Below are 26,890 nucleotides of genomic sequence, written 5' to 3'. Positions count from 1 at the left end.
GCCCCGCCATCTTCGAGACCAACAAGTAGTACTCCGGAGTAGTACTCGCTGGTTTCGGTCGGTGAGGATAATGTATGAGAGGAAAACAGATTCAAATATCTCGTGCATAACAAGTCGAAATAACCGCTAAGTTGTAGAATCATGTACTAAAGGGAAATTTGAGCGATAAATTTTGATATAATACTTTTTTATTGGTATTTTGCATGACTATAAGCTATGAACACCGACAACACCTTCGTGCTTGTCTTAGACGTCACTCGTAAATGGGTATAAAAACACAATTAACAATCATCGACTTGGCTGAATTGCTCATTTCATGAAGCCTGGCTGACCGTCACCATTAGCGTCAACACGTGGGTTCAACTTATCCATCAAAGATGGCTTGTTGCCTGATCGAGTGCTACGGTCACCTGAATAGCCGGAGTCTGGTCGTCGACGGCTTTCATCAGATGAACTGGAGCTGTTGGAGCCTCGTCGGTGTCGACCGGTGGTACCAAGAGCACCTGCAGTACCTGCACCAGCAGCACCTGCACCAAGGGCACCAGTGTGGTGTCCACTTGAGTGAGTACCGGTCAAGCTAGTGCCTGATGTACCTGAGTGAGTACCAGTCAGACCTGCACCGGTCAGGCCAGCACCTGTTGTGCCAGTTGTACCAGTGGTGTGGTGACCTGGAAGAACCTTATCAATGGTAGTCTTCAACTTCTCGTTGTATGGTCGTGGGGCACCATCGTACTCTTCGTGAGTGTGACTCTTGCTTCCCTGAAGGACACCGCCTGCAGCTCGGAACTCGTCAAGAGTCTTCATGGGCAGAGCAGATAGGCCATGGTGTTGAGCTGACTCGACATGAACCTCGTGAATAGGAACGGTGGTGTGGACGACCTCGGGCTACCAATGAGTTAGCATGAATGATATCGTAGGTATAGCATTGAACACTTACTCGGATAGTCTCCTTGTGGATGACTGGCTGGACAGTCTCGTGGACGTGGTGGTGGACGTGCTCACCGACAACAGCAGCGGCGGCTTGAGTTGAAGTGGTTGTGTTTGTGACGGTTTGTGTATTCTTGAACTGGCTGAGCTCAGCGGAAACTCGTCGAGCGGTCTCAGCCTCGTTATCGTGTCTGAACTCTCGCTCAATCTGAGGAACGACGTTGTGAACGTGCTTCTCAGGTGCAACCTCTCGATGTGCGATAGGCTGGACAGTGGTGTGGTAATGGTGCTGGTGAACTTCTCGGTCAATAGCCTCCTGAGTCTCCTCGTGTCTATGTGGCTTGACAACTTCCTGAACAACGGCGGGGTTCACAACCTCGTCGACATCGGTTCGGTGACCAGTTCGACTGGTGATCTTGCTGACTGCTGCTCGTGCTGCCTCCATTTTGAAGTTTGGGAATAGATCGGGAAAGGTCTGGTGGATGTAGATATTCTATTTAGGTACTATTGAAAGTGGTGATAATGAGAAGAAGCAGTATTGTTTGAGACCGAGCTGTCATTTTGTACACATCGTAACCTCCTCAAACATCATCATAGGTGTGATATCATAGCCCAACGCCCAACCTGCACAGTTTGCAAGGTTCCAAGGAACGAACCATAAACAAAATCTGTGGCCGTGCTCCATCAATTGTGGCACGTCTCAGCCGCTGTTCCGCATTGGACACATAGCTTGCCCCCATGACATTACCCGAGTGACGGAAACCAACACATATCGCAAGATAGTTGTCCCTCTGCAAACCTCAAACAGGGAATTGTCATGGTAAATCTTCGAGATCGATCTGTAGGATTCAGACGTGGGTACCGAACGACTGATCTGGCTACATTGTGTATCGAGAAGGGAAAGTATACTCGTTTGACCCTCGTGGTCGTACTCTGGTCTCGCGTCGATATTCCCAAGTTGACTTTCGGGTCAAAGACATCAACATGTGCTTGTCACCCTACATTCGTCATAATGTCGAAAATGTCTGCGCGATCTTCCGACTTCTCAATCAGCGAATCGGAGGTATGATGCACAGGAGCGTGTTTGCTTACCCCAGCTGCACGAAAGCCAAGATTGGATGTTATGTCATGACGAAGTTGCAAGGAGAAATTGTGCACACATCGGGATTCCTGGTATCCAACCACATGTATGGTGAAATGCAGGAAGTTGAACATCACACAGTGTTTGTCAAAACCCTCGTGGCAGTCCTTGACGTAGAGCTTTCGGTTTGGGCGAAACAGTGCTCTTTCCGGACTAGTGAGAGGCTTAATAGGGAGCGGACCTCATCTCAACTGTAAACAAACTGCAGGCAGTCACTCTGCGCCACAGGGTCGGAGAAATACAGCATCATAGCATGATTGTGCCTTCCAATGATTTGCATAGGACAACCAAAATCCTGTTTTCAGAAAGGCAAGCGTTGGAGGAGCCGGAAGGTGAAGAAAGGAACCACTGTCAGACTGAAATTAGTGCATATTTCCACCATTTGCAGCGGATTAAGCCGGCAAGGACATCCCACCCAATGAAATGACCCACCCGACTACAAAAATCAGCATCGTAGAAGTTCTAGACTCTCGAGATTACGTAGCTCTTGTGCTTTGGCGAGCTCCAGATGTATGACGCTGCGAAAGCTTGTACTTTTGCTCAGATAGACAGTGTTGAAGAAAATTCTACAGCATCCTTTGGGTTCGCCTGATAGCAGAATTATGGCCAAGAAGTTGAACTACTGAGATTAGAGGTACTTTGTGCAAGTAATGGCGGGATTCGTAAGCAAGATTAAGGACAAGGTTCATCGCCGCTCCGGCAGTAACACGTTTGAGGGGGCGACAAAGCTCTCGACAGACACGAGCACGGGTATTAGCGAAGAGGCTGCAGGGGTGTCGTCAGAACATGTTGCACCTCCTGCAGGACGCACCTACGTATCCGTTGGCAACTCGGCTTTCCACGTTCATCGAGGGCATGCAAGCGGGAACTCTCTAGATGTTAACTCTGGAGCACTGGCACCTGGGCCGTCCCAAGCTGACGCCACAGAACACCATAGAAGGGGGTTGAGTCTAGAAGATGGAGAGGCCAGAGTAGGAGACATAATCCCGGAGCGAGCCTCTTCTAAACATGGCACTTCTATCTCAAACGGCGCACATCACACGAGGAGCAAGACTCTAGAGGAGCTGTCACCAACCGTCGAGCAAAGTGCCAGCAGCCAAGCCTTGCGGCCTCGTTCTCAAGGCACTACCACTGCTAAAAAGTCAACACCACGCAAAGTACCCACTCAACTCATTCCCGAACGCGTTTCTTCTCAACACGTGGCATCGTTGGATCTAGATATGCATTCACCCCATCGAAGATCACTGTTTGGTCATCATGCCTCCAAGTCGCTCGATACGAACAATCAACCCCTGCCACCATTGCCGAATAGCAGCTCTTCGACCCAGCGAGACATGAACGGCTTACCGTCGCAGGTAGGATCGACCACTCCTCGAGCTTCGTCCGAATACCCTCCTCGACGAGATTCTCTACCCCGAAAGCCATTGCCCAGCACACCTGGGAGGAAAGTTGCGGCTCCAGCCGAGACAAGAGGCAAGGAGAATGTAGACCCAACAACCACGGGTGATCTGGTCCAGTCTGCCGGACTAGCCAACATGTACTTGCAACAGCCGAAGCAGCGTGATGTCGTTGAACATGCTGCCAAGGAGAGAATACTTAAGTCTGGAGATCTTAGACTGCCCGCGGGTTTTGATCTGAGAGATTCGGTACGCACAACCGTGACTGAGGAACAAAGACCAGCAGTGGTGTATGAGACTGTTGTCAATCAGCGACACGAGATAATACAACAGGCCATCTCACGCGACATTCATATTCATCACTACTTTACATACGAACAACCCATCAAGGTTGTCGAGGTTCTACCTGCTCGCCACTTCCACCTAGATGTAAAGACAGGCATTAAGACCGAGATCGAAGCACCAGTCGGATGGCAGATGCCTGCCAACCTGACTCCTCGTTCCCCTGATGCCAGTGTTCTTACGGCGTATGAACGACACTACGTGGTCGATGAGCAAAACCCGACAGGCGCGTTGGAGGCACCTCCTCTGAAACACGAGCTTGGTTACGACAACCTGCGAGATGGGGCCGTTCGAGGTGCAAGATAAGCTTTCCATTCTGGTCGGTGTTCTTTGTATATTCAGTGTATATTAGCTGGTGTCTTGTCAAAAGTTGGTCGAAGCTCGAGCATGCATATGGGATTTGGTTGCGCACAGACTATTCCTTGATCGCTTTGTCAAGTCGTGGGGAGTACAAGGACACTGATTCTGCTTGATCTAGGCCCTAGCACCTGATCATCCAAATGTATATTCAGACATAATCGAGCCGTATAATGCATATAATTTCATCCTGGGTATTGTTTTGTTTTTCTTGCTCACATCTGACACCAGAACATGCATACTTTACCTCATCCGACCATTCAGATCGCGACGATCCTAGTTGGCGACGCTGAAGTGCCTCTGTCCTTGTACTGGCAAGCCGTGGATCTCTGGGAAGCCGGCCATAGCAGCGAGAGAATTGTAGTGCATATCGTTGCGACTCGGAATGTTTCCAATCTCGCCATGTTTCGAGAAACAATCCAGCACATTGTTTACAACCAAGAATTGATCAAACGAAGCACCATTCCGGCGATTATCACCAACACGAATCCTGGCATGCGACGAAACTCAAGGATTGAAAACGTTGACGAGCTGGACAATTTGGACGTTGCAGACAAGGTCGCACAGAGAAGAGAAAAAGAGAAACTTGGTCTGAAACAATTAATAGCTAGACTTGGTTAACTACTGAGCACAAGAGAATGAGTCATCCATACTACAACGACGACCATGTGTCGACCACTACCGAGCGCAGAGACCGTCGGAGTCAGCTGCTTCGAAGCCCTTTACAAAGTCGATATGACGAAGAGCCATGTTCAGTGGCATATTGCTGCTGCACGAGAAGTGCTGTCTGAAATCGAGTTTCGCGTCTTCTAGGAAGTCACTCCTGCCGGACCTTGTTTCTATAATGCGACAACCACGATTCTACGATGCACCTGCCAGCTAAGACTTACTGGCTAAGACAGCAAACTGACAGTGAGCAGAGAATTGCTTTTCCTCTGTCATACAGTGTCATTCGTATGTTTTTCATCAGTACAATATAATTTGCGGTCAGGTTTGCGGTCCAGCAACGCATCGAAAAACTCCTCTACGTTGTTCCACGCCCGTCGAACCCATCAAAATGAGGTCTTCCATTGGTATTGCATCAATAGTCTCACTCATGACAGCGACTTGGATTGGCTACGCCCTCTTCTTCCTGTACCTCTATGATTATCCTACTGGTTTCTTGTCCGAACCATTTCTTCCTGAACTCTATGTCTCGAAACACAGTTCGTTCCAAAACGCCCTCGAATCACCCATCTCCGCCTTTGAAATCAAGGCACTCTTCGTCAGTTCATCCTTGAACCCATCTCGGACTGGAGGCCAATACCATGTCTCACTCAATCTGAAACACTCAGCATCCCTGTCTTCAGGAAGCACCCATTGCGATTTGACTTGGGATACGGTAGATGATCCCCCAGAAAGCTTGGTATGTACTGAGATTCTCTAGCTTATGGCACGGCTATACTAATTCCGTATTCAGTGCGTGTGTCTCGATCCTTCGTTTGCTATAGGTGTCAGTAACTTCGAAGGTCTGAAGACGTTCGACTTGTCGCTTCGTCATAGCTGGTCGTGGTACGTGGACGGCGCTGCCTGGCACTATCCTTTTACCGAGACCGCTGCTAAATATACCGCTGGCAGGTCTTGTGGTGATCCCTGTTGCAAAACGGAAAGTCCTGGTGAAAGCCACGGAGGCGTAGCGCATGCCTCAGTTTCTCTTACGCCTACCTATCCTGGATGGAAGGACGCAAGAAGAACATCGGGTGGCACGTACTATGCCGTAGCTAACGACACTATTGTCGTGGATAGCTACACTGACGTCGAAAATGCTGAAGACTATGGCGATACTCAAGAGAAAGAGTGGTTGAGAAATGTACATATTATCGAGAACAGCATACATGAGCCACTTCGCACGTGCCCGACAGGGTCGATATTTAAGTATTTTACCTATCTTTATCAGCACGATGGTTGCAAGCTTCGACTCGTACTTGTTGTTTGGGCAATGCGGGAGTCCTCGTGGCAGGACTGGGATCTCTCAAGCATAGAAGACAATGGCTATCGTTTGCTGAACGAAAACATCTTCACGCTCGTATTTCACAGCATCGGCACACAAAAACTTGATCACACGACGATACAGCTGCTGTGCTTCTCTGTGCAGCCTCATGAGTCGCTTTACGATTGTGCGAGCCACAGAGAACTTCTGCTTTGAACTCAGATACCTCTCAGCAACAGTACATGAACTCCAAACACTCCTCCGAATACATCGCGTTGCTAGCCAGATATCAAGCGCCGATACGCACTGTCCAATACCCCAAGTGTCTCCCAACGCACTCGTATGCAAGTCATTTTACCCATCCTCCTTCGTGACCATTGCCGTCCACTTATCTCACCCGCATCTCCAGCAAAATAGCAAACTCACAAAGTTCAGGAGTACCTATTGACACCTGTCAAGTCCTATGGCCTGATTTACAGTAGCTTGAGCTGTATCTTCACTGCGTGGGACGGTGTGTTCAGCAGGAAGAGCTAAATTTTGCTGTAGAAGTCTTCCTAAGACTAGAGAGGATGTATTGGTGTACGGGCATTCCACGGAACGGTCGTTTGTTCTGGCTAGGAAGTGCAGTCGCACTCGACTGACTAGCTCTGGTCAAGATGAAAAGAGAGTACAGTGATGTCGAAAGCAAGCAAACAATTAGGAAGCACTATGTTGTTGAAGTCATAAGATAGGTACTGCTATATACAATAGCAATTCGACTATTCACAGTCTCGCAGTAGTCCCAATCCCTGACGTCAACTCCAAGACTCGCTAATCATATCATCGTTATCTCTTCGTCGTTCTGTAATCCTCAATCAATGGCCAACGGCCAATGGTCGTTCGCTGTTCTTCATTCTCTCCTTAATCTCCGCCGCTCGCTCCTTGCGCAAGTTTCGCGCATAGCGAACACCAAATCCGTGCTGGAAGACCTCCTTGATCTCTTCAAGAGTCAAGCCGGAGACTTCTGGGTAGAAGAAGTAGATTAAGACCCAACCGATACCGCAAATGGCCGCATAAAAGCCAAAGGCACCGACTGGAGTAATACCCTTCATCATACTCAAGAAAGTAGATGAGACGATGATGTTGCTGCCCCAGCATGAGCAAGTAAGCCACATGGTTCCCATGGCTCGCACAGGCATATCAAAGAAATCAGTCGACATCCATGCTGTGTTGCCAACTGAGACACCGTAGAATGCGACGAACCAGATAATGAACACGAGGACAACGATAGCTGGAGTTCGGATGTTGTCACTGGTTACCTCTAGAGTTTCTCGGTTGATGGGGATGAAGCTGAATGCTACTGCCACAGCCATAAGACCTGCGGCCATACCCCAGACAGTACAGAGCAGGATTCGTCTTCGGCCAATTGGGTCGACGCACATCATGTTGATCCAGGTCATGATAAAGTTTGTTCCTGCAACAACGAGACCAACAGCGACTGGGTTCGAGAAGCCGACAATATCGAAGAGGGTAGCAGAGTAGTACATCAATACTGTCGAGATGTTAGCTGAAATTTCTGTGAAACGTGACAACGGAGCGTCCTTTAGAGGGGCCATGGAACGACAGGGAAAACTTACCATTAAAGCCAGACATCTGACTGATGACCATCAACCCGCATGCACAGATGAGAGCTCGGAGGTTGGCCGGTACAGTGTGGAGTTGCTTGATCTTAGACCACCGAGTCTGAGAGTAGTTGAGTTCCTTGGCTTCCTCGCACGCGTGGTGGATGAGAGCCAGTTTGTTTCGGACTTGCTCATCGGATGCTCCCTTGTAGATCTTTCGGATAACTCGCTCAGCCTCTTCCATTCTGTTGTGCCAGACGAGTTGACGTGGTGACTCTGGGCAGAGTGGTAGCAGACATGCTAAGATTATAGAAGGAACACCACCAAGACCGACCATGTATCGCCAGCCATGCGGAACATGTGCAAAGGCTGCTCCGATACCATAGGAGATGACCTGACCACCAGTGATGGACATATTGTTTAGACCGATGAGCCGACCTCGAACCTTCGTTGGAGCGATTTCTGCGATGTAGAGTGGCACGACCATAGCAGCTGATCCAACACCAAAGCCAACAATCAGACGGCCTGCAACCATCTGGCCGACCGAAAAGGATGCGCCTTGGATGATCGCACCAACTGTGAAGAGGAAGCACCCGACATAGATTGCGACTTTGCGACCGTACTGATCAGCCGTGAGTCCAGCAATGATGGCACCAATGAAAGCGCCAGCCGAGCATAGAGCCGTAATAGCTTCCTTTTCGCTTGCACTTGTCGGGCGTCCGCCGAGGTCGTTACCGAGATAGACCAGGACTGCAGAAATGATACCAGTATCATAACCAAAAAGAGCGCCAGCGACAGATGCGGTAAAGGCGACTATCCAAACGAACCAGCTGGTCGGGAGATCCTCGATGCTATCATTGTAGGCGGATTCGGCAAGGTGAGTCTTGTCTGGCAGTACCATAGCCAGATTGGCTTGATCAAAACTGCTGCGTCGCCGACCTTGACTGCTAACGCTGTGCTTGCGTGCTGACTCCTCATAGTGGACTGCGCCAGCCTTCTCGTCGACGAATTCACCACCCATCTTGGAGGTGGTCGTTCTGGTTGTGTATCGGCGTGTTGTGCTCGAGTGTGGTCTGATCTAATCTTCTTGTGAACTGTAGAAGTCGATGGAAAATGTACCCCAGGTTGAGTGAGATGCATGGTAGATATATACAAATTTCCATAATGCTCAGACCTGGAGTAGGTGGAGAAAAAGTTTACCCCAGACTTCCAGGAAGAACAGGTTCGTTTGAAAAAATTGCCGAGAAATCCGTACACTTTCGCCGACACCTGGCAAGTTGTGAATGATAGTGGCAACAAACTTTGAGTCGCAAGCAAAGTTCCGACGATCGCCAAAGAAATGCGGAATGGGGAAGAGTTTCGGCGACGAAAGATCACACAGGCATTTCTTATCGCACGGATACGTAGCGTCTAGAACCGATGTTCGTGTTTCGGACGCGATCGCCGCCGGTTGGAAACCCCAGAATTACCCCAGATACCACATGTACTACCTCAGTCACTAAGTTCGTAGCCAGCCTAATCCATGCCTGTGGGGTTGTAGGAAACTATTGAACTCGTTCCCTCGAGGTCTTCGTTGTGCCAAGCGCGTTTTAGCGACTGTGCTATCTGAGATGTTGGATAGGCATATCGGTTGTGCATAAGCTCAAGAACGCCTAGGAGAGCAGTCTGTTCTCTCAAATCGTCAAAGTACTCGCCGAACATAGCAATCCCCAGACAGGCATTGATTAGACTCGGAGGACAATGATGATTACTCAAAGCAATTCCACATAGTCGAAATAATACCTTCTTCGAAGAGTTGATGAAAGCGTTAGTAGCTGCTAAAAAGCCGTGTCCTAGCTTCGGTCGTGTCGGATCGAAGACTTGTAGTAACATACGTGCCAACTCAATGTACGTTGTTCCACTCACATGACAAGGGTCGAGGTACCATATCTCAGGAAAGATGCCATGCAGCAACTCTGGCTCGCTGCAGAAAGTGGGCTCGAAAGTTGCAGGCAGTAGACCGCAAATAAGTTTTTCGCGGTCTCGAAGCTCTCTCCAGCGATCTTGGTTAGTGTATGAAGGCATTACTTTGCCGTCACTAGAATCACTGCCATAGCTAAATTCCAGGACATCAGCACAAAAAGTGACCATGCGGTTGGCCCAGACAGCATCGGTCGCAGGGGATAGCTGTCGGAAGACCTCACAACGAGATAATGGAAACCTCACGGGCTGCTGTTTCAAGAACGAAGCATGTAGATCTTGACGAAATGCAGTCCAGAAACAGGCCTGACGAAGTCCGCTTGCACCTAGATCGTCGGTGTGTACAGATGGCGACACCATTTCGGACTGGGTGTACTCCTCGGCTATCGTGGACGGGAACACTGTAGGCGAGCTGTGTGGTAAAGCTAAAGCTGGGGGTAATTGAGCATCGATGAAGACACTTGCGATTCGTAGGAAAAGCTGTTGATCATCGTTGCTATCACCTGTATCAAGTCCCATCTCCTCATCAGTGCGCAGAGCTAGCACAGCGGCAAGGAGATTCTCATCTTGCAGCTTCCTCGGATTCATGCTCAACTGTAGCAGATCGCGGATGCACTCATTGTGGTAAGGTACAGCGAACTCCTCTTTCAAATCAGGCAAAGGTCGACCTTTCCACTCCACCACCCCCGCGCTGTTGCGAAACCTTCTGTTGCGTGACATGTTCCTTGCTGATATGGTGAGGATAGCGCTGCGCAGGGGACCCGGAGCACGAGCTCTCTGTGGTATCACGGTTGCGAAATGCCGGTCTGGATCACACAGATCGAACCAAGGCGCCAACTCTTCGTGAAAATATCTCAGCAGCACGTTTTCGAGGTAATCGTGTGAGTTCTGTGGCACATCTCTTGCCTGAGATCTGACCAGCTGATCAAGATAGCGGGATGATGAGGCTCTGCGGCCTCTGGTTTGTGGCGAACCACTCATGATGGAGTTCATGTCCGAGCTGAACACTCGTGTCAACGATGCGTTGTCGTAGTATTCGCTGAGCGACAAGCGGTCGTCCGACGGCGTAGGTGGCAGTAGAGCTGCAGCAAACATCATGTCGGTGTCAGTATCTTGCTTGTTAGAATCACTTCTCGTCGGCTGTTGCACATAGGTGCTCATCTGTTTCGCAGACTGTACCGTGGAAACGCCCACTATTGGGTCGACAAAATGGACAGGTGCAGAAGTGACAGCAAATGCGTCCACCTCAGCATCTTCTTGCTCGTCAGAGTCATCCTGCAGACTTTCTGAGGGCACAGCATCCATTGACTCGGAATGATTGAGGTCTGCCACACTCTGGTTGATAGACGCTGCATTCTTGCTCACGGCTAACTTAGATCCTGTTGCTTTGATCGTGGAAACTTTTCTGCTCCTCCGATCAGTGTGAAACCTCGACGCTGGAACATCACGAAATCTGATTTTCTTTGTACTTCTGATACAGTCGTTGCCTGAGCGCTCGCATCGTTGACATCGTGGGTCGTGTGCATTGTACACACATTTGAGATGCTGAGATCTACATCTCTCACAAGGTTTCAGGTCACCTTGCTTGCGTATTCTGCGTTCCTTCTGGTGTTCTTTCGACGTTGGCTCGACAGGAACCTTTTGATCGTCATTGGCCTCAGACATGCTGCGGTGCCATCAGGTCGTCGACATGTTCAAATAGCTTTTGCTTGCTGTCCGAAAGATTTGTTTCGTCCCTCTTGTTGTAGTCTGCCTTCCAACTTGCTCGTTCATAGGTACGCGTCAATTTGTTGCATCTAGCACCAACACAAACACTACCCTCGTGAAGTAACTCTACTTAACAGAAGCGTCGAGCTGGGATGTTTGTTCGTTGGTCACGAGATTTAGTGACCAGGCGCTCGGCAGGCATAGCAATACATAGCTGGATCAAACTACAACTCGCTCACTTCCACCAAGCCAGCATTGGTAATACGGCATCTCAGATGGACCTAAAATGTACTTTATCAGCCAGGCACCTAGTGGTCACAAAAGGTGTCCCCCTTGGATATACGTAAATCACACCAAAGTGAGCAGTCACTTTTGCTGACCACCGCCGTCTTCTAATGATGTTGGGATTGGTTCACCTGGCAAAGGACTCTTTGCTCAAATGATGCGTGGCTAGTCGGAAGTTGTGCTCGAAAGTCATCAAGCACGCTGATGGGCTCGACATGCACCCGATAATTGCTTTCGCTGGCTGGCGGCTGAGAGAGTTCATCTGTTGTTTTATGCAACATGGCTTAGTGCAGCAGCAGCAGTAACTTTCTTAGAGAATAATCAGCACAGAAGCGCACAACAGTTGCAGCGAAGTCGACTCATCATACGGTCAATCCTGGTTGAGTCGCCGCCAAGGTCTATCCAGTGTTGTCCGTACAAACACCAAAGGTTATAAAGCCGACGTCCTTCGCCCTCCGGTCACCATTCGAAGAGTCTACTCCAGCTTGACTCTGATCACACCATGGCTCTGCCTGCACCACAGCTCCTGAGGATCACCAGAAGAGTTCTTTCCAGGCCGACTCTGCTAGTATTACAGCCCTCGGAGATCACGACCTGACGTCTTTCATCTTTCATCTCCCGGCCACAACCAAAGTGTTACCAATTCTGATTCTGTCTGAACCACAGCTCCAGGAGATTACGACCTAGCATCTTTCGCTATTCAGCCACAACCAGAAGAGACTCCCTTTTTGACTCTATCTGCACCACAGGTCTTAACGGTCACGACTTTTCAGACTTCTTAGGTTACCTCGTTCGTCGGTTTCTTTCTCCTTCGCCCTGTTTTCGCATCCTGAGTCCCTCTTCTACTCTCACCAAAACCGACTTCCACCAGCTCCACGATCGTGACCAGCGTCAGATGAGCCTCTCCCACTCTCGACCTCGGAACAATTCACATTCACATGGCCAGTTTCTTTCGAAATCACAACGGTGCCCTCCTCGAAGTGTTAACCCTCGCCATTGACGCATATTTTCATCAAGCCAGAAACTCCACAGGATTCTGCATGCAGAGCGTCAGTCTAATGGTATCTCCATAAAGTTGACTTCTGCTTGAGCACAAAGCGAGTGGCAACCGAAAGTACTTACAGACCAATCACAGCATTCAAGGCCTAGACGACGATGCTCACCAGGCTTAGCAGGAAGATGATACTGGTATCGAGAGAATAGTTTTGGAGCAAGTATGCAATCAGATTGGTCCACGAAGTCATCGTAAGGATCGATTGAGATATGAGGAAGCCTCCAGTTCCTCGCCGGAAACACAAGGCACGTTATAGGCAGTGGGTGTGCTCCTCACACCACTCCTTCTCGTCGCGTGGGGCGTTCGCGACTGCTACACAAGAGCACCAGCCCTACCCAACCATGACTACTACGATCACCACTATCCGTCCCAAAGGAATTAACCGCCGTCACGTAAATTGTATAGGAAAATCACAGGAGCATATTGAACTTCATCGGGGCGACTGCAGTAACTAAAGAGACGTACGAGTAGAAACACCGACTCTTCTGCTACTATGTAAATCCGCCCGTAGTGCCTTACTCTTCTCCAGGGCGGATTTCTGTATCTACGAAAGCTTACACGGAGCTTCTCCGCTCCGGGCAGTGAAACGTCCAAGAATGGTAATGTTTGAGTTCGTATTAACTGCGTGTGCTCGCTCGTCGGCCCGGAATTACTCGATTCAGTCACGTCTCTCGCTCCTTCTCCTTCCTGTACCCTGCCGATCCTGGATGTTGAACGTGAAGTGTTACTGCAAGAACCACACATGGATGTGAAACTCTCTACCATGTGGGCTAGGGCTTTTCGTTGCGACTACTCAAATCGATAAACATTGGCCTCAATATGTCCTACTCGTCCTGAATAAGTATGAAGCAGAATATCTTCGATTCTCGGGCTCTCAGCATACAAGAGGCAACCATCGTGACTGAAGTACAATGGACGAGCTCATTCAACTCAAGCAAATCGATATCGATTCTCTTCCACAACTGCGCTCCCTCCTTGTGCACCTGAGTGTTCACGATTACATCGCATCGATACTGCTGCTGGTCGCGGCTGCCACATATCTGTCATACGGAAAGTTATGGGCAAAACCTGACCCCTACCTCTACAAGCTCTTCGAACGACCACAAGAGCAATTTGGTCCAGTCACAATCGATGGACGTTCCAGGGATATTGCACGGCAACTTGTTGAGCAAAACAAAGATGCTGTTATCTTCTGGGGTTCACAATCTGGTACATCTGAAGGACTGGCACATCGACTCGGGCGAGACTGTGCTGCTCGTTTCGGGCTCAACGTGCTTATTGCCGATCTATCCGACTACGAACCTGCTACCATTGCTCAGATACCCAACACAAAGTTTGCCATATTCATAGTGTCAACTTATGGCGAAGGAGATCCTAGCGACAATACTTGCGATTTTCTCTCATGGCTACAGAACCAGCAAGACCCTCTTCAAGATCTGAGATATGCAGCATTCGGGCTCGGTAACAGCAATTACGTCTACTACAACAAAGTCGTCAACGACGTAGTACGATGTCTTGAAACCCTCGGTGCCAAACCCCTGCTACCTGTGGGCATGGCAGACGATGCAAGCAGTGGCACCGAGGAAGACTTCGCTTCATGGAGGGACGACTTATTTGCCATGTTCCACAAGGTTCTAGGCCTGCAGGAACAAGCACCCCAATACATTCCGACCCTTCGAGTTACTGAAGGGGAAGATGCGAATGATCCACTGCCTCTTCTGGGAGAACCGCGACCACTTAAGCTATCAAAGAAAGCCCAGCGCGATTACAGTGCTGTTAATCAGCTGCCATTGAAGGAGATCAAGGTGGTAACGCGCTCTAATACTAACACGCGAAGCTGTCTGCATCTCGAAGTCGATATTCGGGCTCATCCTCAGATCAAGTACAAGACCGGCGACCACTTGGCTGTATGGCCAACGAACGCTGCGGAGGAGGTACAACGCATTATTGCTGTTCTTGGACTGCAACAGAAGCAACATAAAACCATTGTTGTTGCAAGCACCGATTCACAGGAAGACGTGAAGGTTCCACGAATGTCTACGATATATGCCCTCTTTCAGCATCATCTTGAAATCAGCGCGCCAGTATCTCGCGACACAGCCATAGCCTTAAGCCGACTGGCTCCAACGGAGATAACAAAGTCGTTTCTCCAAAGCCTCAGCAACAAGACCGCGTACTCAGCTTTCATTGCGCGCAACCATGTCACATTCGCTCGTCTACTGGAGCATTCTATACTACAAGATCCAACAGCTAGCTGGTCTCACCTGCCGTTGGCGTTCGTCATCGATTCTCTTCGCCCTGTGCAACCACGTTACTATTCGATCTCGAGCTCGTCCATGACATCTCCACGTCAAATGGCTATCACCGTGGCTGTATCTCCCTCGGAACTTCCCAAAAATCCTGCCGTCACCATTTCTGGACTTACCACATCCTATCTCTCGACACTCGACAAGCACGCAGGATCACGTCTATGGAGTCACGTACGGCGATCGACATTTAAGCTACCATTTCTTCACAAAACACCCATTATCCTTGTTGCGGCAGGCACTGGTATTGCGCCTTTCAGAGGCTTCTTACAAGAGCGTGCACACATGACTCAAATCTCAAACCAGGAAATAGGACAAATTCTGCTCGTGTTCGGTTGTCGGAAGCCCGATGAGGACTATCTGTACAAAGAGGAGATTGAAGCACTTCAAAGTGGCCCGCTCAAGGGTAGATTAGAAGTGGTGACCGCATTTTCGAGAGTGGTTGGTCAACCAAAGGTCTACGTTCAGGATCGTCTAGCGGAACCCAAGCTCAAAGACCAGGTTGTCAAGCTGCTTTGTCACGAGGACGCCAGTCTGTACTTTTGTGGCAGCACGACGATGGCTAAAACAGCTGGCAGAACACTAGTCGATGCTGTACAGGAGTACCAGAAAGGAAGCGCGGCAGATGGCAAGGCCTGGATGGACGGCATGAAGAGAAGCAGGAGATGGCAAGAAGATGTTTGGGGCTAATTCCAACAGTATCACTGCATTAGAATTGGTACTCATAGACGAATAGACAACAGTACAGTAATTCTGTCCGATGACAAGAGAATGTATTCCATCAATCGCGGTCCTACGAATACTATGTGCCTCCAATGTGTTTGTCTGCCCTGACAATGCCCCCGGAGCTAGTCACGGGGAGAATAAAGACCACAACTCAAAGACGCCTAATTAGACGACGTATTAGGCCTGCCTAAAACACATCCTAGTAGGCGGTGGTCGGGCGTGCTCCAAGCCAAGGCAGTCTGCGTTTGGTTAGCTTGGTCAGCGCTGTCAGTTCCTGCAAATGAGCCGAGTCGTGGCTTCCTAGTTCTGCTCCACAAACAATCAGCAAACCAGGCATTGACAATTTTCCATGGTGTTCATTCCTGACCGACTGCAACTATTGTGGTACAGTATGGTGCACAAAGAGTTTTCAGGTGACCCATGTGCTGCGCTCGTGGCGAACGTTGTCATATGTTTGACGTCGTGATCTACACGGCCTGAGTGCGCGGCCCAACCTGTCAAATTGCCAGTTATCGTACTTTGTTCGTGGACGGCTTGACCGCATGTTTCTGTTCGCCAAGATCGCAACTTGACTGCTCAAATAGTTATGAGAGCTTCCGGATTCACCATTGCACGTCCCGGTCAGCAAAAGTGTCGTGGCCACGCCCGCAGTTTCGTCGTGGTAAACCCGACACTTTTGCTGACCGGGACGTGCATGAGGGAAGATCGGGCTACTCGTATCTGGCATGCTTGTCAACGACAGAATAGCCGACTCGGGGAAAGAGTACTGCATTCAAAAGCTGGGTATTTAAGCCTGTCCCCACCTTGATCACCATTCGAGAAGGTAAGCTTTCGGCAATCCACTTCGTACCAGGATGTTCAGACGATCCTTCGCTTCATTCATACCCTTTTCGCCCATGCTAGGAATCGCCGGTCAGGTATTCGAAATGACACCAAATTCAGACTCTGGGTTCTGGCTTTCGGATCGGCTTCGAGAAGGCACAGAAGCAACAGAAGCTGGTCGTGGTGGGGTGAGAGGTTACAAGGTGAGGCGCGGTGCTAAAAGCTGAGCATGAAGTGGAAGAACTGCTCGTAAAGTTTGAACCCGTATAACAACTTCAAGCAGTACAGCTGCCGATTTCGATACCATTCTTGAGATTGCAGTATTACCACTCTCTTCGACCTTTGACACGACCAGCAGACTAAGAACACAGTATCAGCATGCCGTCTATATGGTTGCTTTGGAGTGTGCTTGCTGCCGTCACAATTATCTCTTCTATATCGTGGCGGCTATTCAGTTACCTCAAAGACCCGAAGGGCTTAAGACGATTCACAAACATCTCGTTTCTATCAGGCATAACAAATCTACCATTCATTGTTGTTGCACATGGTGGGCAGAGATCAGAGTATGTCCTGAAGAGGCATAAGGAAACAGGTCAGGGAGTGCTTCGAATAGGTCCAAATCACCTTTCATACTCGGATCCTCAAGCAATCAAATATATCTACGGTCACGGCACAAAGTGTGCAAAGGACACCGGATACGAGATCCAGAAGGGCACACATTATCACTTGGCTGATGTCGTCGACAAGCCAGACCATGCTCGGAAGCGAAAGATATTGGCATCTGCCTATGCCATTAAAAACCTCGAGGAGTGGGAATACAAAGTGGCTGATAAAGTCGAGCGACTGATCCGACAATTCGACAAAAGATGTACCGCTCCACTTCCCGCGGGTCAGATCGTACCTAATCCAGAAGACGTCAACGTTAATTACAGAATGTGGACTAACTTCTTCACTGTCGAGGCCATTGCGGATATAGGTCTATCTCTGAAACTCGGCTTTCTTGATCGAGGTGATGATATGTGCGAGGCCGTGAACCCAGACGGCACAAAGTTCACAGCGCCATTTCGTGAATCCCTATATACTGTCAACGAGAAAACATCACTCATCGTCCATACATACGACTGGTTCAAAACACTCGACAAGCTCTCTTCATACACATACGGCATTTACCGACGTGGTACAAAGGCAGCAAAAGCTTGGGATGGTATTCATCTCGCTTTGACCTTGAAGCGTCTCGAAGCCTATCGCCGCGGTGAGAAGAACGACGACTTTTTCCAAGCACTTATGGAAGACAAATCCGGACAGCCTAATAACCTTGAACTCGGCGAAATCGACGCAGAAATCAACATCATGCTGAATGCAGGAAGCACGACAACTGCTATCGCCGTCGCAAACGTCATGTTCCACCTTCTCAAAAATCCCAAGGTCCTAGCCCAGCTAAGAGAGGAAATTGACCGAGCCATGGATCCAGATGAGACCATTGCATCTTACGAAAATGTCAAAAACCTGCCGTACCTCCGAGCCTGCCTCGACGAGTCACTGAGGATCTATTCTCCTACAACACAGAATCTAGGTCGCGTCACACCAGCAGAAGGCATGCAAATCATCGACCAATTCGTTCCAGGCGGTGTCTCGGTTTCCATGTCTGCGCACGTCGTCCATCAAGACCCATCCATCTTTCCGGAGCCACGCAAATACATTCCAGAACGCTGGTTAGGTGAAGAAGGCAAAAAACTGCAGCCCTACTTCTTGGCTTTTTCAGCTGGTGCTCGTGGTTGCATCGGGAGGAATATCTCGTACCTCGAGCAGACAGTACTGTTGGCATCTCTAATACATCGCTATGAGTTCGCTTTGCCTCATCCTAATTTCGAAGTAACAAGACAAGAGACCATGAATTACCATGTCGGCCCGTTGCCGTTGAAGGTCTGGAGGAGAGATATACCTGGCATGGAGGTTTCGGAGAAGGCATAGGCGCCCTAAGTGGTCATCAACTTCGATATTATAGACTTGGCGTGCTTAAGAAAACTGCTTAGTACAGTAGAATTTCGATGGAAACTATTGCCTTATGCTAGGTCATAGGTCTCCCACTCTTCACAGTCCATTGCTCCAGCTGTCTACATGTACAAGCGTCTGCCAGCTCGATATCCAATATGCCAATAGGTAGGTATTTGTTTCCGACTCTCATGACACACATAGCCTACATCTGCACCCAATTGACCATCTCTCTCTCTCCAGCAACTACCTACTCACTCCCTCTCTCCCTCCCTCCCCTCCTCCAACACCTTCTTCTCCCTCCTCCTACAATACCGACACCTCGAAAACCACCCCATCCCCTCATCAAACACCCTCTGATCCCCACCCAACGACACCGTCACAAACGACATGTTCAACACCACCCTCTGCCACAACGTGCACACCCTAATGACCTTGCGAAACTCCTGGTCCTGGGAGAGGAGGTGTGTGTCCCAGGGGTGATCGGTGCCGGCTATGGCGGCGTTGGAGACGAAGGCTGGGTCGAGGCGATTGTAGAGGTGGGTGAAGATTAGTTGGAGGAGTTCGGGGGGGGAGGGAGTGGATGGTGGACATGGTTGGGGGTCAAGGAGAGGAAGTCTTTGGTGGAGATTGGTGAGAGTGTGTGGGCGTCCCGTGGAAGAGTTGAGTCTTTGAAGATGTGGATTGGTTGGTGCTGGTATTTGTTGTGTTCTCTTTGAGATGTGGTTGTTGTAAATGAGTTCGATTCTGGCAATGGGAACACTTGGGTTATGGTAGAAGTTGTGCTGGTGTGCTCTTCAGGATATGCTGTGGTCAGAGATTTGAGAGTATCATATAGAGCACATCTTGGCCATGTGAGCCACCCGTGCGTTGGGTGTTCGTTGGTCGTTCGTTTCTCAGCAGTGCCTTCCGCAGTGAGCGACGTGATACTCTGAGCACTATCTTGAATACGACGCCATGGCAGGTATTGCTTGTCGACTCTTCTCCGCGAAATGGTTTCGGCTGTCACAATGCACTAGTGCAAGGTGTCACGGCTGTAACTCGTCTTATAAAGGTAGTGCTCCTATCTTGGAGTGACTGTCTCACTAGCTTTCGCTACTTGTCTCTCTTTGCATTTTCCAGGACTCACTCTCCTTTGTCCAAATCACCTTCCCTATCCTTCTAGATTGTAACACTGTCATCTCCAGTCTCTCAAGTTTAGAGCATTCACTGTTAAAAGCCTTGATTTTCTCCTCGCTCTTCATCAGTAGCTTTTCCGCATCTTCGGCACCATCACCACTTTCAATCGGAACACCCACGATCTCTAGACTCTCAATGGCACTACCAGCTCCCTTTTCGCTTAGACCTTTGAGCAGTATCTCGAACCAGTCCTTCTCAAGAAGCATACTGACTGTGAGGCCGATCAATCCACCACTTCCATCGCCAGCGGCAACAGCATACGCGATCTCGCCCACTTCTACCGGTCGCAGACTGAACATACTCAAATTGAGCACTTTCAGATTCAGCCCTGCTCCTTCTTTCTTGTGGCCAGAGATTTGCTCGATCTTTCGTCGAACAGCCAGGCTAGCACGACCGTCGCTAGCAAACGGCAATATGCCGTCCTGAGCTTGAAGGAATTCTGCGTCTTCCGGCTTCTCAGTCTGCATCTTCAGTTCGGTGTCCAGATCTGGCGGAGGAGATGTAAAATTCAGCGAAAGTCCAATGACGGAAGGAGAAATGAATTCAGCCCACTCTTCACCAGAAACACGGTTGAGGAAGTCTGACTCGTAATGGCCTCGATAAGTGTAGCTAACTTCGACGATCGCAGGACCTGAATCGGAAGTGGTAGAGAGTGTCTTACCAACCTCTTTCCAGAACCCAGCTCGAGCGAACGAATCAACAATATGAATCTCCTTGAGTGTTTTGGCTGCATTTTGGAAGAAGGTCAATGCATCACGCCGACTGCGCTCCTCAAGACCATCGACAAGACAACTGAAGAGAGTCAAGCTTTGCAGGCTTGGCAAGCTCTTGCCGATTTCGGTCAGAAAAGGTGCTGGAAAGCCAAGGCTGAAGAGTTCGAGGGTCAGGTGAGTCAGAGATTTTGGTAGTGTAGTGCAGGGCTCGAACGTGCCAGGGGCGAGGTGTTTTGTTTGGTAGTCGTTGAGGTTGATATCGGATGTCAGAGTCAGTGATCGGAGTTTCGATGCTTGTTCTGGGAAGGTAGGAAGAGTAAAGGATGAAAGCGGAATCTGTGCTGCTAGTGGGTATTCAGCCTCATCTTGAGCAGTGGACAAGTCAGTAGCCTGCTGTGTAGAGCTGGCCATAGCAGTAGCCATATGAGCGAAGTAGTTCGGATGAGTGTGTCGTCTTTAAGTCGTACGTCCAGGTTCGGATTCCCATAAATCGTCACCAGGATGACAACGGCTTAATGGGACTGCCTAGCCCGATCTCTATACTTGATCGATACGCTCAAGTCGATTTATCAGTGGAAATATCCTCAGATCTTCAGCAGCATAAGCTTTAGTCTCTTGCGTAGCTGAAGTCTATAGCATTGACTTGGTGTGTTTGCTGGGAAAGCAAGTCGACATTGACGTGCTGAAGATGACTTTGGGACGTAGACTCTCATATTCTAAGCTCCTCCGTTCTCGCGGCCGGATTATGCTTGGGCTATTTCTCTATGCCGAGAAGATGTGCATTCTCCTCAATCCCCTCAAAAGAGTTTCCACCAGGAGCAAGGATGATCGCGGGGAATGCATTGGGAAGGTCCGACCATGCCTAGGGCGTTCACGATATGCTGATCAGGACACATGTTGTCGCAGAATCATGCTGATATGCAGGGTATTTTCGAAAACCTTCAGACTAGAAGGGAGAACTGAATGACGGAGGTATAGGTGAGAAACAGAACTGGTTGATGGCGGAGGAAGGTGCTTCAGCTACGGTGGATTCGAAATGCCTTTAACGCAACGAAAATGAAACTTATCCTATTCTGGCATGTCTGGCTCGTAGGTCGACGAGCTGCTACATGAACGCTACAAACACTTGGATATTAAATCTCAATAAGCTGAATAGATAAGCAACATCAAGTGTGTCACATCAAATTGACGACATATATCTCCTCTCCAGAAGGACGATTCTCTACGAGGCTGGAAGTTATTGGGAATTTGTTGTCGAACATCCAATCAGTGCAGGTATGTTCAGACACTCTCCTCTCCTTCAAGAGTAAGTCTATCCAAGCTCAACAATCTGTGCTTTATGAGCGTAGCCACTGGCAGGATCGTCTGGATCGACGATCGTATGCTCTGTCCAAGTAAGTAGCATCTTGTAGCCACCGTTGGCAATGTCATCATTACCAAAGTACCCAGAGTGCAAACCACCAGCATAGGCATAGCCACGTTCAGGAGTAGGTACTGTGAAGAGGATCTTCTGATCCAACCATGCATTTGTGACTAGATTCTCCACGTAGTTGGTGTCCCCACCATCCTCATATGGAGGAATGATATTCAACGTAGATTTGTCCTTGCCGACCAGGTAGCGGTAGTAGAATGTGTTGTCCACCCCTTGAGTGAGGTAGACCATAACGAAGGTCCTATGAGCAGGTGAATAGACTATATCCATACTCGCGACTGTTTGGTTGATCATAAAGGCATCAGCCGAGGAACCAGGGGGTGGCATGTCACCAGACCAGGAATTGCCGTTCCAGTAAAGATATTTGTGACGATCGTCGAAGTCCTGAGCGGCAATCTTGCCTAGGAGGATCCCTTGTTCTGCTTCGCCAAAGAGGTAGATGTCGCCGCCAGGAGAACCAGGGCCAGCAGAAGACCATGCTCGAATACCGCCTAAGGAACCCCAATCGACTTCGGGTCTAGTGAAGAACTGATTGTAAAGCCTATCTGCATGAGGACCATAGGTCGGATCGACAGAGATGAGGAGAAGGGTATTGCCGAGACTAGTATATCTAGGACTAGACTGGTCTTGCATATCAACTTCGAGATATACAAGTGGTGCATACATGACTGCGTGAGTACTGTTGAGGGAAGTCGGGCTCGAGTTCGGCCAGACTGCATAACGATAACCTTGTCCTGAAATCGCAATGTTGAAGGCTTCCTCACCTGTTGTCATAGGTACCCAGCCACGCATGCGGCCCACATCATCCTGCCACTGACCAATAGAATTGACAAGATGCAGTGGCTTCCCGTCCAGACCATTCAGGGTTTCATCGACAGCAATACTGCTTGAAACAAAGCCGTTGAGGTAGCCGAGGATAGGGTCCTTCTCCTGACCATAAGTAGAGGTGTCGCAGAAGACGAAGAAGTTGGTGCCGTTAATCTTTCCTCCTCGACCTCCATCTCGGGAGATTCGAGGAACTACTTTCATGTTCGAAAGCACGTTGGTTGTCACCTCGCTGCTTGTCCACGAACCGGTATCAGCGGCCAGTGGGTAGCCAGTAATTAGGTCAACATTGATGCCGGCTACGAGGACATCGGCTGCAAGTTGTTGAGGTTTTGCTGGAACATGGCTGACATATTGAGAAGGATTTTCGTCGACAGAAGTGCCCAGGAACATGGATTCTGTGACCACCGGTATCTTGCCTTGCTTTTCTGCATGCACATCTTGGACTGACAAAGACTCCTGTGGTGAAGGTATTTCAGAGCTAGTTTCACTGATTGTGGAAGGAGATGTAGTCGAGGCTGAAACTGCTTGTTTTGCAGGAGTCGGAGCTGGTGTAGGCCACAAGCTTGCACCAACAAGATGCAGGGTGGCTGGATATACTGGATCGTTCAGACCACTCTTGAGATAGCAATCATTTTCGAGGGTTGAACGGTCAGGCGCCCACACAAACCCTTGGCAGATATATGCATTATTTTCTTGATTGTGAAATTCGCAGTGATTCATACATTCCACGTAGTCTCCCGCTCGAATGAATGGATAGATGTCTTGACCAATAAAGTCCATGTCGCACAATGCCGTCCAGGTATTGCTACCAGTCGAGAAGTTCGTACCATTGATTGCATTGCAGAGAAGCTCTTCTCCTTGAAGCATTGGTACAGTCGAAGAGGCATCTTCAGGTGCTGTACCAGATGATGTAAGTACACTTCGGACTCGTCCAGCGAGACCTAGATGCTGGGAGTGAGATGGGGTATGAACAGAGCGGGCGTACACTGAAAGAGTGGACGCGACCAGCAGTAAGCTGATCGCAAAGGAAGGAACGACCATGTGAGTTGCTGTTTCTGGCCAAATGTTAGAATTACACATCCAAGGGCAGTGATTTCTACTTACCTTTTCCTCTGGTTTCAAGAAAAGGTCTTATATGATACTGGGGTTGAGATTGAAAGGAGTGACGTGCGATTGCAAGATGTTTCAATGATTATTTGATAGATATTGACAAGATTCTGGATGAAAAGAGAAGGAAGATCACATTGCGAGGTAAGCGACGATGCGTGATTCCAGCTCAGAGCAATAACAACAACAACAATAACAATAAATCGGCGTTATTTCACTGCCCACCTTTCACTCGTGATAGTGATCTGCACATCATGTGGTTGACGGCTGGTTGTAGTACAACAGTAAAGGGCTGTGACACATACCTCAAATACGTACCGTCTAGCACAAACCTCCGTCCTCTCCGTCTACCACCCGTTTGTTTCATGTACCTATGCCCTAGGCTCTACAAAGGGGACGCCAGATAGCCAAGTGGTCTCACGGAAACAGCCAACAGCTACCGAATTCCTTTGCAATTGTGGTCCTCACGTCAATTACTCATTCTTTGGCTGATCAAAGGCGGAACAACCACATAGGCTCATCGTTCGTGCTCTGAATCATTCACAGCGTTTCTCAGTCTCATCGTTCTCGTTCGGTCATTCAATCGTTAACAGGTAGGTGCGCGGGCCATAACTCATGAAACCCTTCTACACTATTGTGCCTTCTTTGCCTGTTCTCTCAATTTGGGCGCAGTACCGGCACTCTTCTCCAGGTCAGCAGCCCACAAGGCAGCTCCAACAGTATTGGTGAAAACGAAGAATAGATTAGCGAACGGGACCATCTCGAGGAGAAATGCAGTAATTCCAAATCTGAAACTGTTAGCTCAAGCTTGTAAATGGGTGATGACCGGACTCACGAAGTATAGCCGCCTCTGTTCTGTTCAATGTGTGCCTCTCGTTGCCTTGCTGACCATTCCTTCAACTGGAAATATCTCTGGTGGGCTGTAGGTCCGGCTCGCTTGCCTTGCAAAATGATAAAGATGGCAGTTCCAACAACAGGGATGAAATTAAGTGGGAGGTAGATAAAGTATCTGATGATAGCGTTTGGAGTGAATTTTGCGAATGGCTTCTTAATCAATTTTCCTAGCCTGGCCATGTTATCTCCTCCTGCTTGTATCTGTCGACCCTCGCTAACCAGGTTCTTGCAGTCTTGATTCAACAGTGTGCCATCAAATGTGTCCACGAGAGCCTCCTCAATGAAAAATGTCCTCGAAAGCAGGTTCACAATAGTCGAGCTCTCGCTCAGCGTGAGCAAGGCCGCAGTAATGGCTGCTGCAGGACCGCTCGTGAAGGCCATGATCGCCAATTGTGGCAGATAGGCAAAGGTAAACATCAAAGTTGTGACGCCAATGGAAGTGGTCAGGACTGCCGCGAGTTTCGAGGTCAAAGGTCGCCATAGGTCTCGGTGAGTGAGGAAGTATAGAACGCCTTTGAGGGGATAGAGGTAGGCACGCGATTCAACCGCTTCTTTGGTCATTGCTGAGACCTTTGCGGCCTCGTCTTTTGCGACATCGCGCACTCGATCAGCGACTTCAGCCATGTTTGTGTCAGAGGAAATTGTAGAAGAAGTGATGCAGGTGTGGGAGAGGTGCAGGATAAGGAAGTACAGCAGCCAGAAGCACGAAATTCTCAACCATCCAATTCCAAGATATCTGTGACTACTACGTCACAAAGACAACATGGAACGCGTTTGAGTTCCGGGGAATGCCTGAGGCAGCTAAATCTTCACATTCCAACCAGGTGCACAAGGAAGCATCGCTTATGCCAGACAATGCTCATTATCATGAACCAGCAACTACCTCTTCCCTTCCGCTTAGCAGCGTAGGTGGCTCCCAGGTCATGCCAGCCCAAATCAGTCCCTCTCCCCTACCTAAGCCCAAGTTTAATTCTCGCAGTGTCGCAGCCGAATTTGCATCGTCAGGAAGCATCTTTATTTGAGTTACCTGTTTGAAGCCTGTACTTAAGTAGAGTTTTTCGCCCATGACCGTCGCAAAAAGGATCAGGGGCACACTGTCCTTCGTGGCATTTTCGAACCCCCATTGCAGCATGCTCGTTCCCACACCTCTGCGACGATAATCGGGATGAGTGCCGAGGAGTTCCAATTCCCAATATTGGCCTTGCAAAGTTGTTCTGTGGCGTTCGGGCAATGTAGCAAAGTATGGATCGAATGCCTGCTCGTTAATAACACTACGGAAGTGTTGTTCAGCAACCTGATCCGCGCTCCGATTCAGCTTGAAGAGCTTGATGTAGTGTTGCTGACATCTCAATGCATACTGTTCAACCCGATTACCCAGCCACCCGCTGCGTAGTGGCTTTTCTGCTGTCTTCACTGTTGTGCTGTAGCAGCAGTAGCCCATGATGACTTCCTCGCCAGTCCAGTCAGTATCTTCGTGATCGCTAACGCAGAGAAACATAAGTTCACCCCTGTACCATCGTATCTTGGTTCGAAGCAAGCAAAGGCGAAAGTAAGAGTCGGGATAGTTGTCCTTGTAGGGCGCGGTATACTCCATGAGCTCGTCCTTCCACATCGATACCCCTACTACCCGAGCAAAGTCGTAAAGATCAGCTTGTAGAACTGGACGCATATGCATCTTCACTGTGCTTTGAAGAATGTTCGATTGTGTTCGAATCTTTCAGCTTTTACACCGAGTGAGCTATTCCTGCTGGAGATATCTTTCGATTGTAGTGTGGTCTCCGCTCAGCACAACTCGGATATCGTGACATAGATAATTTCCACTGATCTTGTGAGTCACAGGCTGACAATTTCAGCAGAATAGCGTCGTTCCATGCGTATTGTCACTTGTGGTCTTCGTTGCTTACCTAAAAGGGTGTATTGCTATCATTGCCTGAGCTTGACTTGAATATCATCGCAGAGGTTCCAGTTACTTGGACCAGATTATTCGACGACATACGTACACAACAACGAACGTCCAAGCACGCATTCACTTTTTGGTATGGGACAGTCTCGGAGCTGGTTTGGCGAGGAGTGTGGGTGGTTACGGTGGGCCTGATTTCGCACAAAAGCTGGCGCCAACTCAAAAACGCTACGAGCCAGGTCGCTTGCTCAT

The 26,890-nt window shown here is 49.2% G+C and overlaps 10 protein-coding genes across 10 annotated transcripts; 4 read left to right on the top strand and 6 right to left on the bottom strand.

The window, feature by feature from the left end:
* Positions 1-309: 309 nt before the first annotated feature.
* On the bottom strand, positions 310-1,372 carry LTR64_003999 (uncharacterized protein; the record flags this gene model as incomplete). Its single annotated transcript, XM_064898349.1, has 2 exons — positions 310-885; positions 938-1,372. 2 exons carry the CDS (start codon positions 1,370-1,372, stop codon positions 310-312), a joined length of 1,011 nt encoding a protein of 336 aa, XP_064754306.1.
* A 1,346-nt stretch (positions 1,373-2,718) lies between these two features.
* On the top strand, positions 2,719-4,113 carry LTR64_003998 (uncharacterized protein; the record flags this gene model as incomplete). Its single annotated transcript, XM_064898348.1, has 1 exon — positions 2,719-4,113. The coding sequence occupies one exon, from the start codon at positions 2,719-2,721 to the stop codon at positions 4,111-4,113; it is 1,395 nt and encodes a 464-aa protein (XP_064754305.1).
* A 285-nt stretch (positions 4,114-4,398) lies between these two features.
* LTR64_003997 (uncharacterized protein) lies at positions 4,399-4,785 on the top strand (the record flags this gene model as incomplete). Its single annotated transcript, XM_064898347.1, has 1 exon — positions 4,399-4,785. The coding sequence occupies one exon, from the start codon at positions 4,399-4,401 to the stop codon at positions 4,783-4,785; it is 387 nt and encodes a 128-aa protein (XP_064754304.1).
* A 2,202-nt stretch (positions 4,786-6,987) lies between these two features.
* LTR64_003996 (uncharacterized protein) lies at positions 6,988-8,755 on the bottom strand (the record flags this gene model as incomplete). The annotated part of the gene is made up of 2 exons (XM_064898346.1): positions 6,988-7,664; positions 7,750-8,755. The coding sequence occupies 2 exons, from the start codon at positions 8,753-8,755 to the stop codon at positions 6,988-6,990; spliced, it is 1,683 nt and encodes a 560-aa protein (XP_064754303.1).
* A 494-nt stretch (positions 8,756-9,249) lies between these two features.
* On the bottom strand, positions 9,250-11,358 carry LTR64_003995 (uncharacterized protein; the record flags this gene model as incomplete). The annotated part of the gene is made up of 1 exon (XM_064898345.1): positions 9,250-11,358. One exon carries the CDS (start codon positions 11,356-11,358, stop codon positions 9,250-9,252), a length of 2,109 nt encoding a protein of 702 aa, XP_064754302.1.
* A 2,292-nt stretch (positions 11,359-13,650) lies between these two features.
* Positions 13,651-15,735, top strand: LTR64_003994 (uncharacterized protein; the record flags this gene model as incomplete). Its single annotated transcript, XM_064898344.1, has 1 exon — positions 13,651-15,735. The coding sequence occupies one exon, from the start codon at positions 13,651-13,653 to the stop codon at positions 15,733-15,735; it is 2,085 nt and encodes a 694-aa protein (XP_064754301.1).
* Positions 15,736-17,137: 1,402 nt separating this feature from the next.
* Positions 17,138-18,564, top strand: LTR64_003993 (uncharacterized protein; the record flags this gene model as incomplete). Its single annotated transcript, XM_064898343.1, has 2 exons — positions 17,138-17,156; positions 17,186-18,564. The coding sequence occupies 2 exons, from the start codon at positions 17,138-17,140 to the stop codon at positions 18,562-18,564; spliced, it is 1,398 nt and encodes a 465-aa protein (XP_064754300.1).
* Positions 18,565-19,670: 1,106 nt separating this feature from the next.
* On the bottom strand, positions 19,671-20,900 carry LTR64_003992 (uncharacterized protein; the record flags this gene model as incomplete). Its single annotated transcript, XM_064898342.1, has 1 exon — positions 19,671-20,900. One exon carries the CDS (start codon positions 20,898-20,900, stop codon positions 19,671-19,673), a length of 1,230 nt encoding a protein of 409 aa, XP_064754299.1.
* An 889-nt stretch (positions 20,901-21,789) lies between these two features.
* Positions 21,790-23,604, bottom strand: LTR64_003991 (uncharacterized protein; the record flags this gene model as incomplete). The annotated part of the gene is made up of 2 exons (XM_064898341.1): positions 21,790-23,405; positions 23,460-23,604. The coding sequence occupies 2 exons, from the start codon at positions 23,602-23,604 to the stop codon at positions 21,790-21,792; spliced, it is 1,761 nt and encodes a 586-aa protein (XP_064754298.1).
* An 871-nt stretch (positions 23,605-24,475) lies between these two features.
* Positions 24,476-25,362, bottom strand: LTR64_003990 (uncharacterized protein; the record flags this gene model as incomplete). The annotated part of the gene is made up of 2 exons (XM_064898340.1): positions 24,476-24,632; positions 24,680-25,362. 2 exons carry the CDS (start codon positions 25,360-25,362, stop codon positions 24,476-24,478), a joined length of 840 nt encoding a protein of 279 aa, XP_064754297.1.
* Positions 25,363-26,890: the final 1,528 nt, after the last annotated feature.

This window comes from Lithohypha guttulata (assembly GCF_036872675.1).
Source record: "Lithohypha guttulata strain CCFEE 5908 chromosome Unknown scaffold_3, whole genome shotgun sequence".
Classification (NCBI taxonomy): domain Eukaryota; kingdom Fungi; phylum Ascomycota; class Eurotiomycetes; order Chaetothyriales; family Trichomeriaceae; genus Lithohypha; species Lithohypha guttulata.
Note: the sequence above shows the minus strand (reverse complement) of the source record. Positions and strands in the feature narration are given on the sequence as shown.